Here is a 14052-nt window from a genome sequence, read left to right on the forward strand (position 1 = left end):
GATTGACTGGGATGAGTCCTGTGAGGGGGCATTTCAGAGATTGAAACAGGAATTGTTACAGGCTCATATCTTAGCCTATGCAGATTTTACTCAACCATTTATCTTGTATACAGACGCTAGCAACCTGGGGTTGGGGGCGGTCTTGGCCCAACGACAAGCGGGAACAGAACGGGTGATTGCTTATGCAAGCCGAAGCCTCCACCCAGCTGAGAAGAACGATGCCAACTACAGCTCATTTAAACTGGAACTGCTGGCCCTGAAGTGGGCCCTGAGCGAGAAGTTTAAGGACTACCTCTGGGGTGCTAAGGTAACGGTAATTACAGACAATAACCCTTTGGTACATTTACAGACAGCGAAGTTGGGAGCTGTGGAGCAGCGCTGGGTGGCACAACTTGCAAATTTTGAGTATCAACTGCAGTATCGGCCTGGGCGAGAACACACGAACGCGGACGCCTTGTCCCGATTGCCAGAGGCGGGCCACCCCGGTTGCCGGGGAGGCAAGGAAGAAGAAAGCCAGAGGGAGGGCTACCTGATAGGGGCCGTGGAGGCCCCCGGAGGCCAGCAGGAGGCGGTACCGGAGAATTGGGGCTGGGACCCCTGTCGGTGGAAAGCGAGGCAGGCCCAGGATCAGGATGTGTGTCAGGTAAAGATGTGGGTGGAGCAGGGCCGACGGCCGACATCGTCTGAGAGGCTGACCCAAACAGAGACGGGAAAAAGACTGCTGGGACAGTGGGACAAGTTGGAACTACAGGAAGGGGTGCTTTGCCGGAAGGTTAGTGACCCAAAACTGGACGAAGAGGTGCGCCAGATCGTGGTGCCCGCCGATCAAGCAGCAGCCTTGGTGTCCGCCTACCATGATCAGCTGGGGCACCAGGGACAGGAACGGACAGTATCGCTGCTGCGCAGGTTTTTCTACTGGCCGGGGCTGGAAGCATCAGTACGCAGCTTGGTCCAAGCTTGCCCCAGGTGCATGTTGTTTAAATCTCGACGAGAGGCTCGAGCGCCAATGGTGCCCATACATGCCAAAGCCCCCCTCCACATCATGGCGATGGATTTCCTGACACTGGGCCGGCCACAGGACCGCTATCCGAACATCTTAGTAATCACCGACCTGTTTACAAAATACGCATGGGCAGTTCCCACCCTTGATCAGACGGCGAACACCACCGCAACGGCTCTATGGCGGCACGTCTTCCAAACGTTCGGATGTCCAGAGTTCCTGCACTCAGACCAAGGGGCAAATTTCGAATCAAGGGTGATCCGAGAATTATGCCAGCTGTATGGGTGCACGAAGACCCATACGACGTCGTATCACCCTCAAGGAAATGGCTGTTGTGAGAGGTTTAATCAGACCCTGTTGGGACTCCTAGGGACCCTGGACCAACGGAAGCAGAGCGATTGGGTGAGTGCTCTACCGAATCTTTTGCAAGCCTATAATAACAGCGTTCACAGTACGACGGGGTATGCCCCCACTTATCTGATGTTCGGCAGACATGTGCGGATGCCCACGGACCTGGTTTTGGGAGTGGCCGCTGGCCAAGAGGAAGGGAGCGTGACGGAATGGGCGGGGCGCCACCACCAACGGCTACACTTTGCTTACGAGCAGGTATCCCAGAAGATACGGGCTACAGGGGAAAAGAACAAGCGGCTGTACGACCGGACGGCCCGGGACGCCCCCTTGTTGCCAGGAGAGAGAGTCTTGGTACGAGACAATCGGCGGCAAGGTAAAGGCAAGCTGAGTGACCGTTGGGAGCCCATCCCGTACGTAGTCTGCAGGCAACAGAGGCCGGGACAGCCGGTGTATACCATCCGGCCGGAAGGAAAGGCCGGCCCGGAACGTGTGGTGCACCGCAACATGATTCGCCCTTGCCCAAATTATCCCGAGGTCGCGAAGGAGGTAGTGGCAGAACCGGCACCGACGGCCCCCTGGATGGAAGGATGGGCTGTGGTACCAGGCCTACCCGTGGCAGCACCACCCCCGGCCGCCCCAGGAGAGCCAGAGCTAGCACCTGAGCCAGTTGAACCCCCGGCCGCCCAGAGACAAGCAGAGCCGGTACCAGCGCCAGCCGAACCCCCGGCCGCCCAAGGACAACCTGAGGTTGTGCCCGAGCCCGCCGAACCTGACTCCCCTGTGAGGCGCTCCCAACGGGAGAATCGAGGCCGACCCCCTTCCCGTTACGGTGAGTGGACTACTCAACGGCATTCCAGGGACTGGAATGCATTGGCGGGGGAGGATGTCACGGGGTGACGATCTTTTAGGGCGGAACCAAAAGTTGAGGAAGTTTTGGTTCCGCCCGGATGTTTCCGTCCAGACCGGAAAACGGAAACACCGGACATCCGGCAGATTCACGGAGGCTGTAATCAGCCGATTGGGCACAGCTGCGCCTAGTTGAAGAGATCGCCGGGCAATTGGATGATTATAGTACAAAGAGGAGTATATAAAGCACAGTTAGAACACAGTTAGAGTGCTTAGTGTGTGCTGGGAAACGGAGCTGTGCTCGTTTTTGGACGTGGTGGCTGTCTGTGGTTCTCTCTCTCTCTTGTTGCAGTCTTGATTGTGGACCTGCTGGAGTGAACAGGAAAACCCTATGGGTCGAAAGGAACTTGTTTTGATCAATACTGAAAGAGTAAAGCAGGAAGAAAATTGACCTTCTGGTACAACGTAAACAAAGGCTATTCGCCGTGAGTATACCCTTTTTGTGTGGAGTAACTGGCAAAAGTTAACTTGTATAACTATTGGAAACCTCCAGGAGAAGGAGGGCGGCCCTACCCCTATAAGAGTGTGGTGGGCGAGCCGTGAGAAGTCCAACTTCAAACAGCCACCGCAACGAGAGTTATTGTGGTCGTTATTTCCCATCGCCTTATCGTAGCCCAAGCGCAGTGGAGGACACCGGGCGCTTCCCTTGTTGTGGTGCACTTCTAGTGTGGTGAGTGAGACTGTGTAATAAATCTTTTTCACGTTTGGAGTGGTGCTGTGTATTGCTGTGGGTTGCTGTGTGTCTTGTAGACGAAGCCCCGCATTATCCATTTTCTTCCACTGGGCAGAGGACGGAGAGGCCAACGACTACAGAAACCACTGTTACTATAAATAGTGTGCTGTTTGGGGTACGAAGGGACGCAGACGAAGAGCTGTCCGTGACCGTGAGTAAACCATTGGAAACATTCGTGTGTGAACTTACCTGTGTCTGTTTTGTCGCAGAGTCAGAGGCGAAAGGGTCCGCCGCCCCGTGGTCTCTACGAAAAGGGCGCCCCCGTCTAGGAATCGATCGGCCTATGGGCATTGGAGATAGGGCAGCGCTCGACCCGGTGAGGTGGTGTGTGACCTTCGCCCCTCTGTTGACCTACGGGGGAGAACCATACCTACCCAGGAAGCTGTAAACAGCAGAGCCGGTGAGAAATACTCGAAGTCTCAGTAACAGTGTCTTGGTGTTCTAGCGGCCACCTGTGGAGAGAGAACAGAACGAGAGTGAATCATTGAAGAGCAAACTGTGAACGTGCTACCTACCCAGAAAGCTGTAAACAGCAGAGCCGGTGAGAAGTACTCGAAGTCTCAGTAACAGTGTCTTCGTGTTCTAGCGGCCACCTGTGGAGAGAGAGCAGAACGAGAGTGAATCATTGAAGAGCAACCTGTGGACGTGATACCTACCCAGAAAGCTGTAAACAGCAGAGCCGGTGAGAAATACTCGAAGTCTCAGTAACAGTGTCTTTGTGTTCTAGCGGCCACCTGTGGAGAGAGAACAGAACGAGAGTGAATCATTGAAGAGCAAACTGTGAACGTGCTACCTACCCAGAAAGCTGTAAACCGCAGAGCCGGTGAGAAATACTCGAAGTCTCAGTAACAGTGTCTTCGTGTTCTAGCGGCCACCTGTGGAGAGAGAGCAGAACGAGAGTGAATCATTGAAGAGCAACCTGTGAACGTGATACCTACCCAGAAAGCTGTAGACAGCAGAGCCGGTGAGAAATACTCGAAGTCTCAGTAACAGTGTCTTTGTGTTCTAGCGGCCACCTGTGGAGAGAGAACAGAACGAGAGCGAATCATTGAAGAGCAAACTGTGAACGTGATACCTACCCAGAAAGCTGTAAGCAGCAGAGCCGGTGAGAATTACTTGAAGTCTCAGTAGCAGTGCCTTTGTGTTCTAGCGGCCACCTGTGGAGAGAGAACAGAACGAGAGTGAACTACTGAAGAGCAAACTGTGAACGTGATACTTACCCAGGGAGCTGTAAGCAGCAGAACCGGTGAGCAATACCGAAGTCCAAGTAACAGTGTCATTTGTGTTCTAGTGGCCGCCTGTGGAGAGCAAGGAGAAGCAATTAGGAAACAGACTGTGTAACGTGATACCCACCCAGAGAGCTGCAAGCAGCAGAGCCGGTGAGAGACACCTCAAGTGCAAGCTAACAGTGCTTTTGTGTGGCAGTGACTATCTGTGGGGCATAAGGAGAACGTGGACGGACGTACGACAGGGAACGTAAAGGCACGTGGGGCGAGGACCCCCTGCCGGCCCGAGGGAAGGTACACCGACAGTGGAGATCTTCCTTACCAGTCACACCAAAACTATTCTGCCTCCAGGACGGAAGAAGGAGGGCGCCACGGTTAGCAGGGCCCAGGCCGGAGCCTGACGTTTCCCTTTTCCCCCAGCTTATGGTGGTTGGCACCCTTGCTGCCCTTGGCCTGTCTGCCGTGGCTGCAGTCTCCCTGGAGGGAGAAGAAGAGGCCTTTTAGTTTTAATTTCCCCTTTCCCCAAATTCCCCATTCTTTTAAATATTTAACTAAATAAAGCTTGTTTTAAATTTTACTTACCTGTTCCCGTGTTTGTCTGGTCATTGGGTTGGCTTTGGGGACCTCCTCGAGGTGGGAGTTGCAAAGGGGCGTGGCTTTAGTTTAGATCAGCCAGCCCCTGGTGGTGACATGTACAGATAAAATTATTAAAATGAAAAATTACTTACTTAGAAATACTTTAATTAAGCTTCTTTGATACTATTTGCACTATAGTATATATAAGTTACTTTATAAACAAATTGAATGAAACATTTGCTGAGATGTTTCTGTGTGAATAGATGGTTTCGAAATCATATGGATTTATTAAAAGGATAGTTCACCTAAAAAAGTAAATGTGAAAATTTTGTCATTTACTCCCTCTCATGTTGTTACAAACCTGTATAAATGTCTTTGATCTGATGAACACGAATGAAGATATTTTGAGGAATGTTTCTAATCCATCAGTTTGTGAGCCTCGTTCACTTCCATAGTATAATTTTTTTCCTACTATGGATGTGTATGGGGCTCAAGAACAGTTTGGTTACAAAATATTTTCCTTCGTGTTCATCTGAACAAAGACATTTACAGGTTTGTAACAAAATATGACAGAATTTTCATTTTGGGGTGAACTATCCCTTTAATTGCCAATGCCAAGGTGGTGATACATTTAGAGATATCTAAACTTTTTTTGTTTAGTTTACAAGAGATTAGTTATTTTATAGATTCTGTTGTACAAGTATAACAGAATAAATAACATTACCTGTAACAATCAACATCTGTATGACTGAAGTAATTTACTTGCTTAACCTTAAATAAAACGCAACATTTCTCGTTTAAACCCACATAATACTCACACTGAAGAATTGACGTCACGTGAAGCCCTCTTTCACATGTTTTTTTCCCTCTTTCACAGGTGCGAGCCCGGTAAAACAAGGAAAAGCAAAGCAGCCATTTGCAAAGTTTAAATCTACATGTCACAAGCCAGGGGCCGGCTGCTACTGGTTAAGCCACGCCCCTTCTAAATTCCCACCTCGAGGAGGTCCCCAAAACCAACCCAATGACCAAACAACAACGAGGAACAGGTAAGTATAAAAACAATATTCTTTATTTGTTTAAATATTTAAAAGATTCGAGGGATTGGGGAAAGGGAAATTAAAACTAATGCCTGAATCTGTCCTCCAAGGGGCCACGAGCAAGGGAGTGTCCGGGGGGTGAAAGTTGCGTCGGGGAACGGGCTCCTGCCTCTGGTTCCCTCTGCCCGTGGCGCGCTCCTCTTCCTTCCTGGAGGCAGAATAAAATCACAATGAATATGGGTATGTACTGTTTCCCGTCCGTGTACCTGCGTGTAGTTCGCGGCACTCCGCCGTCTTCCCACGCAGCTCCTTGGTTGTCGACTCACTCTCCTTTCCTGTTCCTCTTTCTCTCCACAGGCTACCGCTGGGACCCGAAGACACAGTGGATCGTTCTCCCGAGAGTCTCCTCACCTCTCCACCGACTACCGCTGCTGGGTAAGTATGAATTTTCCTCCTCGACTCGTTACTTTGGTGCTCACACTTGTACTCTCTCTTCTCCCACAGATGACAGCTCGTCGCTGATTACAGCTTCTGGTACGTATGGTTCTCCTTCCCAACGGGTCTCCTTGGAGCTCACACTGGTTCTCTCTCTCTTCCTCCACAGACAACAGCTGGGACACAAAGGCACAGTGAATCGTTCTCAGTTAGTTCTCTCACCTCTTCGCTGATTACAGCTTCTGGTACGTATGGTTCTCCTTCACAACGGGTCTCCTTGGAGCTCACGCTGGTTCTCTCTCTCTTCCTCCACAGACAACAGCTGGGACACAAAGGCACAGGGAATCGTTCTCAGTTAGTTCTCTCACCTCTTCGCTGTTTACAGCTTCTGGTACGTATGGTTCTCCTTCACAACGGGTCTCCTTGGAGCTCACACTGGTTCTCTCTCTCTTCCTCCACAGACAACAGCTGGGACACAAAGGCACAGTGAATCGTTCTCAGTTAATTCTCTCACCTCTTCGCTGATTACAGCTTCTGGTACGTATGGTTCTCCTTCACAACGGGTCTCCTTGGAGCTCACGCTGGTTCTCTCTCTCTTCCTCCACAGACAACAGCTGGGACACAAAGGCACAGTGAATCGTTTTCAGTTAGTTCTCTCACCTCTTCGCTGATTACAGCTTCTGGTACGTATGGTTCTCCTTCACCACGGGTCTCCTTGGAGCTCACGCTGGTTCTCTCTCTCTTCCTCCACAGACAACAGCTGGGACACAAAGGCACAGTGAATCGTTCTCAGTAAGTTCTCTCACCTCTTCGCTGATTACAGCTTCTGGTACGTATGGTTCTCCTTCACAACGGGTCTCCTTGGAGCTCACACTGGTTCTCTCTCTCTTCCTCCACAGACAACAGCTGTCTTCCCTATTGATGGACAGACTGAACAGGTTATGCTCGACTTCTCGGGGTGGCGGACTTACGATCACGGCTAGGCGTACTGCATCGACCGACAGTGGTTTCCAAGATAGCGCCGGGGACCAAACCCTCTCGGCTGACTCGTTGGTTCCCCAGAGGGGCGGGAGTGTCACGCCGTCACACCGGGTCGAGCGCTGCCCTTTCCTCGACACCCGTTGGCAATCGAACACCGGACCGGGGCGCCCCTTTGTAGAGACCTCGGGGCAGCGGATCTCCTTCGCCTCTGTCTCTGTGATGATAAACGGCACACGGGTAAAGTAGCAATGAAACTGGTAATACTCACACCGCCTGTCGTACAGGTCTTCACCGCCACTCCTAACACAAGTCCGCCAAGCGTCTGGCTACGAAAGTACTTCAGGAACTACTCCGTGGTTTTCTAAGGCTGAAACACACTCACAGCATAATCGTACACAGGTTTATTCTAGGATCCGTTTTCCTCTTCAGCGCCCCTAGCGAGTGACTGGAGGCGGGGTACGTCAGACACGACACAGCAATCTCACTGCAATATACACAGCACCACTTCAAAGTGAAATTTCTACATCCAAGACTCACCCACCACTCTCAGTGCACACAATGGACGCCCGTCTTCCTTCGCCTCGCTCTGGGCAAGAATGTGGAGATGGTAACACGGCCTAGCAGTTGTTTTCCGTCACTGTGGCTGTCTCACACAAAGATCCGGTGGCTCACCCACCACGCTGACTCAGGGGCGGGGCCACCCACTCTTGCTGGAAAGCGCTTAAAAGATATCCAGGTCAAGTACATACAAGTTACACTCAATAAATGAATTCGTTTACTCACGACTGTGGTGCTTCGGTTATCTCACGTTTCCTTAGGTTAACTCCTCCGTATGATAATTCCAGCTACACAGATAACGTTTTCTCCAGTCGTCAATACCACCACTACACGGATGGGTACTCACGATAGCACGTTCCGTCTTCTTTCACTTCATTCCTACAAGGTCAGTCTCCATTTACTGTCCAACCCGTAAGGTCTTCAATATCTGCATCAGCCGAAATCCCACGATGCACAAAGAGAGAGAGAGCGAGTCCAGTAATCCGACTGGCGTACCCGGTGAGTTTAACTCAGCGCTGCAGCACACACCAACACTCGTCCTAACAACAACCACAACTGTGGTTTAAACTGCTCTTAAATATCTGCCTGGGTGTTGCCTTCGTCCAATCACCCGGCGCTCTTGTTAATAACTCACAGCTGTCCGTAGTTTGGCTGATTACAGCCCTCGCGGTGCTACCGGATGTCCGGTGTTTTCTCTTCCCGGCCCGGGCGGAAACATCCGGGCGGAACCAAAACTTTCCAAATTTTTGGTTCCGCCTAAAAGATCGTCACTCCTGTGACATCCTCCCCCGCCAATGCATTCTAGTCCCTGGAATGCCTCGGTGTCGTCCACTCACCGTACCGGGCCGGGGGGCGTCCTCGGTTCTCCCGTTGGGAACGTCTCACGGGTGAATCGGGTTCAACGGGCTCGGGTGCTAACTCTGGTTGCCTCTGGGCAGCTGGAGGTTCGGCCGGTTCAGGCGCCAGCTCTGGCTGCATCTGGGCAGCTGGAGGTTCAACCGGTTCGGGTGCTAGCGCTGGTTGCATCTGAGCCACCGGGGGCAGCGCCACCACAGGTCGACCCGGTACCACAGCCCATCCCTCCGTCCAGGGGGCCGCCGGTACTGGTTCCACGGGCCCTTCCTTCGCAGCCTCGGGGTAGTTCGGGCAGGGGCGAAGCATGTTTCGGTGTACCACCCGCTCGGGCCCAGGTTTTCCCTCGGGCCGGATGGTATACACCGGTTGTCCCGGCCTCTGCTGCTTACAGACCACATACGGGATAGCCTCCCAGCGGTCGCTCAGCTTTCCTTTTCCCTGTCGCCGGTTATCCCTCGCCAGGACCCTCTCACCTGGTAACAGGGGGGCATCTCGAGCAGTCCGATCGTACAACCGTTTGTTCCTTTCTCCCGCTGTCTGTATCTTCTTTGACACTTGCTCATATGCAAAATGTAACCGCTGGTGGTGGCGCCCCACCCACTCCGTCACACTCACTTCTTCCCGGTCCGCGGCCACTCCCAGGACCAGGTCAGTGGGCATCCGGACGTGTCTGCCGAACATCAGGTAAGTGGGGGCATACCCCGTCGTGCTATGAACACTGTTATTGTATGCTTGCAGAAGATTTGGTAAAGCACTCACCCAGTCGCTCTGCTGTCGTTGATCCAACGTCCCCAGTAGTCCCAATAGGGTCTGATTAAACCTCTCACAGCTTCCATTTCCCTGGGGATGATATGATGTCGTATGGGTTTTAGTGCATCCATACAACTGGCACAACTCACGGATTACTTTAGATTCGAAATTGGTCCCTTGGTCGGAGTGCAGAAACTCGGGACATCCAAATGTCTGGAACACATTGCGCCATAGAGCTGTGGCGGTGGTGTTGGCTGTTTGATCAAGCGTCGGGACCGCCCAGGCGTACTTAGTAAACAGGTCTGTGATCACCAGGATGTTCTGATAACGGTCCTGGGGACGGCCCAGCGTCAGGAAATCCATTGCCATTATGTGGAGGGGGGCCTTTGCATGGATGGGTACCATCGGCGCTCGGGCCTCTCGTCTAGATTTAAACAGTGTACACCGGGGGCAGGCTTGAATTGAGTCATGCACAGACGCCTCCAACCCAGGCCAGTAAAAGAATCTCCGTAGTAGGGATACGGTCCTCTCCTGTCCCTGGTGTCCCAACTGGTCATGATAGGCTGTGACTAATGCGTTTACCTGGTCGGCGGGTACCACGATCTGGCTCACTTCCTCGCCCGACTTCGGGTCGCGGGTCTTCCTACAAAGCACTCCTTCCTGTAGCTCTAACTTCTCCCACTGCCCCAGTAATCTTCTCCCAGTCTCCGTCTGGGCCAATCTTTCTGCCGATGTTGGCCGTTTGCTCTGCTCTACCCACATTTTCACCTGGCACACGTCCCGGTCCTGGGCCTGCCTCTCTATCCAGCGACGGGGGTCCCACCCCCAATTCCCTGGTGCAGCTTCCTGCTGACCTCCTGGCGCCTCCACGGCCCCGATCATGTAGCCCTCCTCACGGCTATCCTCCTTTTGATACCCCTGGCGTCTGGGGCTCTTTCCCTCAGGTAGTCTCGAGAGGACGTCCGCGTTCGTATGCTCTCGTCCCGGCCGATACTGCAGCTTATAATCAAAGTTGGCCAGCTGAGCCACCCATCGCTGTTCCACGGCCCCCAGCTTCGCCGTCTGTAAATGTACTAGAGGGTTGTTATCGGTGATGACTGTTACCTTAGCTCCCCAGAGGTAGTCCTTGAACTTTTCGCTCAGGGCCCACTTCAGGGCCAGCAGTTCCAGCTTGAAGGAGCTGTAATTTGCGTCGTTCCTCTCTGCCAAATGGAGACTCCGGCTCGCATAAGCGATCACCCGCTCTGTTCCTTCTTGCCGTTGGGCCAATACTGCCCCCAATCCCAGGTTGCTCGCGTCTGTATATAAGACAAAAGGTTCAGAAAAGTCAGCATACGCCAAGATGGGGGCCTGTAACAACTCCTGCTTCAGCCTCTGAAAAGCCATCTCACACTCATTGTCCCAGTTAATAGAGGGCGATCCATGGCCCCGGCTTCGTCCCGTGCCAACCAGCAACTGGTTAAGGGGCTTGGCAATCTTCGAAAAATCCTTAATAAAGCGCCTATAATATCCCACGAACCCCAGAAAGGATCGTACTTGCCTCACAGTCTTCGGCGCGTCCCAATCCTTAACTGCGGAGACTTTCTCGGGGTCCACGGCCACCCCCGCTGCGCTGACCACATGGCCCAGGAACTTCACTTCTCGCCGCAACAGGTGGCATTTGTCCGGCTGCAGCTTCAGCCCGTACCTTTCCATGGCTCGGAAGACTTCCTCTAGGTGCTGGAGGTGGGAATCGAAATCTGGGGAATACACAATCACATCATCCAAATACACCAGTACTGACTCCATCAACTGACCTCCAAGACAGCGTTGCATCAAGCGTTGGAAGGTGGCTGGAGCGTTGCAGAGTCCGAAGGGCATCCGGTCCCATTCGAATAGTCCGAACGGGGTCGTGAAGGCGGTCTTCTCCCGGTCGGCCTCGGCTACTTGCACCTGCCAATATCCACTGGCCAGATCTAAGGTGGAGTACCAGGCTGACTGCGTGAGGCTAGCAAGGGAGTCTTCGATTCGAGGTAAGGGGAAGGCGTCTTTCTTGGTTACCAGGTTCAGCTTGCGATAGTCCACACAGAACCTCCAGGCTCCCGTCTTCTTTTGTACGAGCACGATGGGGGCCGCCCAGGGACTGCTACTCTCTCGGACAATGCCCCGGCCCAACATGCCCTGCAGGAGTGTACGTACTTCCGCATACAAGGTAGGTGGAATCGGTCGGTATCTCTCCCTACTCGGCCCTGCATCCCCGGTGGGGATGTGGTGTTCCACCACCCTGGTGCACCCGTAGTCCTCATCGTGCCTCGCAAACACATGTTGCCACTTTCGAAGGAGTGCCTGCAGTCTCTGTGTCTGTACCTGTCCCAGGTTGTCCCCTTGCAGTGACTCACCCGCTAGGTGTCTGGGCACACCTCCCTCCTGGCTACTCGCCGGGGCATCCAACTGGGTCAGGGCCACCTCGATCACAGTGGGGCACACCTGACGGAAACTGACGTCTCTCTCTTCCCTCACCTGGTGGGGTGTGACCGTCGTCAGCCGGGCCAGTCGTTGATGCCGGTGTAGCTGTACTGCATAGGGGTGCTCGTTCCGTACCCTTACCGGGATTCTCCCCCGGTGGACCGCCGCTAGTCCCCGTGCTACCTCCACTTGTGGGCAGTCTGTATGTGGCTCTACCAACACCCACTCCTCTGGGCTCGCTTCTCGAAGGGGCACTCTTGCCCATACGATAGCCTCACTCCTAGGGGGAATAGACAAAGCAAACCGACACATTACTCTTCCCACTTCCTCCCGATTTCTACGCACCTGGTTCATTTGGACCCGACGGCAGTCGGCCACTACCCGCTCCCACTTGGGTCTCTCAGTGGGTGAAATCCTCGGACCAGGCCTAGCCTGGAATATCTCCTCCCAGCATTCGGAGAGGACATTCATGCCCAATAGGGCTCGGTGGGCGCCCAAACACCTATCTTCAACGATGATCACACCCTTCTGGGGGACGACCACCCCATGCACTTCAAGATCCGCCAGGCGATAGCCAATGTAGGGGATTTCTAGGCCATTAGCGCCTTTCAACGTCAGCCAGGGGGCCTCTGTTCCTCGTGTTCCTTCCTGTCCGAATATCTCCTTGGAGAGGCTTTCTGCGAACATCGTTACCTGTGAGCCCGTGTCTACCAGGCACTGAATCCATTTGCCACACACTTTTACTTCTGCCACCGGGCTATGCCCGATCATCTGCTGCCTAGAGCTGTCCCTCCTTCCCGGGTCTTCTCGAGGGGTCCCGGCCACACGACCCACTGTGGCCGGTCGTCCTAAAAACCCCCTTCAGATGCCCTGCGAGGCCCACACTGACGACTGTAATGTCCAGGCTCCCCACAACGATTGCAAATTGGTCGTCCCTGGTCATCCCATTCGAAACGGGGTCGATTATAACGGTTTGGGCGTCCCGGCGGCTCTCGGCTCCTCTCCGAGTATACTCGCTCCCGGGGTGCCGGCCTTGGCTCCTCCCGCGCCCTACCTTGGCGCAGCTCTCCCAGAAGAGTTCTAGATAATTCTGACATCTGCTCCCGGACATCCTTCAACAGTTCGACTTTTAGAGCCTGCTTCCAATCCGTGCGTTCTGGTGGTGGTGGCACACTCTCATTTACCGCTGCACATACTGGGGTCTCACTCACCTCGACCTCGTCGCCCTCCAAGGCTAACGCCTCCTTCCTTAGATCTTCAAATGTGAGGTCGGGGTCTCTGCGAAACTGGACCCTCAAACTCTGTCTCACGGGGCCCTCTTTCATCCCCAGGAGGAATTGGTCGCGCAGCAAAGTCTCGCCATCTCCCAATCCATGGTCGCGGCGGGCCTGTAGCCGGGTGAACTGTTCTCGCAGTCTCAGGGCAAAAGCTCTAATGGGTTGTCGGGGGCCTTGTTTACTGTTGAAGAATTGGGAACGGAGGACAGCTACGGGGGTGTGGTCACCATATTGCTCGGTAAGGAACTGAAATATAGTTTGGGCACTAGCTCGGACAGCTTCAGGGGCGGCCTGTACTTCTCGCCGCGCTTCTCCCTCCAAGGAGTTTAACACGAACTGGAGCCGCTGGGCTACACTAAGGCTTTGCAGGTCGGCTAAATACTCCAACTGGGCCTTCCATTCCGTTAGTCGTATTCCCGACTCTATCCCTCCATACTTTTGGACCCAAGGGCTACCCATAAAGACAGGCACCGCACGGGGTTGGGCTGCGGGCCCCGCGTTGTCGGTCATTGGGCTAGTCTGGTTACTCAACTCGAGGTGGGGCCCTGCCGACTACGCCAAAATCTGTCACAAGCCAGGGGCCGGCTGCTACTGGTTAAGCCACGCCCCTTCTAAATTCCCACCTCGAGGAGGTCCCCAAAACCAACCCAATGACCAAACAACAACGAGGAACAGGTAAGTATAAAAACAATATTCTTTATTTGTTTAAATATTTAAAAGATTCGAGGGATTGGGGAAAGGGAAATTAAAACTAATGCCTGAATCTGTCCTCCAAGGGGCCACGAGCAAGGGAGTGTCCGGGGGGTGAAAGTTGCGTCGGGGAACGGGCTCCTGCCTCTGGTTCCCTCTGCCCGTGGCGCGCTCCTCTTCCTTCCTGGAGGCAGAATAAAATCACAATGAATATGGGTATGTACTGTTTCCC

At 53.5% G+C, this 14052-nt stretch overlaps 1 protein-coding gene across 1 annotated transcript; it reads left to right on the plus strand.

Moving 5' to 3' along the window:
* Positions 1–1488: 1488 nt before the first annotated feature.
* Positions 1489–3386, plus strand: LOC141280713 (uncharacterized). The gene is made up of 2 exons (XM_073811784.1): positions 1489–2927; positions 3200–3386. Exon 1 carries the CDS (start codon positions 1502–1504, stop codon positions 2246–2248), a length of 747 nt encoding a protein of 248 aa, XP_073667885.1. The 5' UTR covers positions 1489–1501; the 3' UTR covers positions 2249–2927; positions 3200–3386.
* The last annotated feature ends 10666 nt before the right edge of the window (positions 3387–14052 follow it).

This window comes from Paramisgurnus dabryanus, chromosome 14 (genome assembly GCF_030506205.2).
Source record: "Paramisgurnus dabryanus chromosome 14, PD_genome_1.1, whole genome shotgun sequence".
NCBI classification, from domain to species: domain Eukaryota; kingdom Metazoa; phylum Chordata; class Actinopteri; order Cypriniformes; family Cobitidae; genus Paramisgurnus; species Paramisgurnus dabryanus.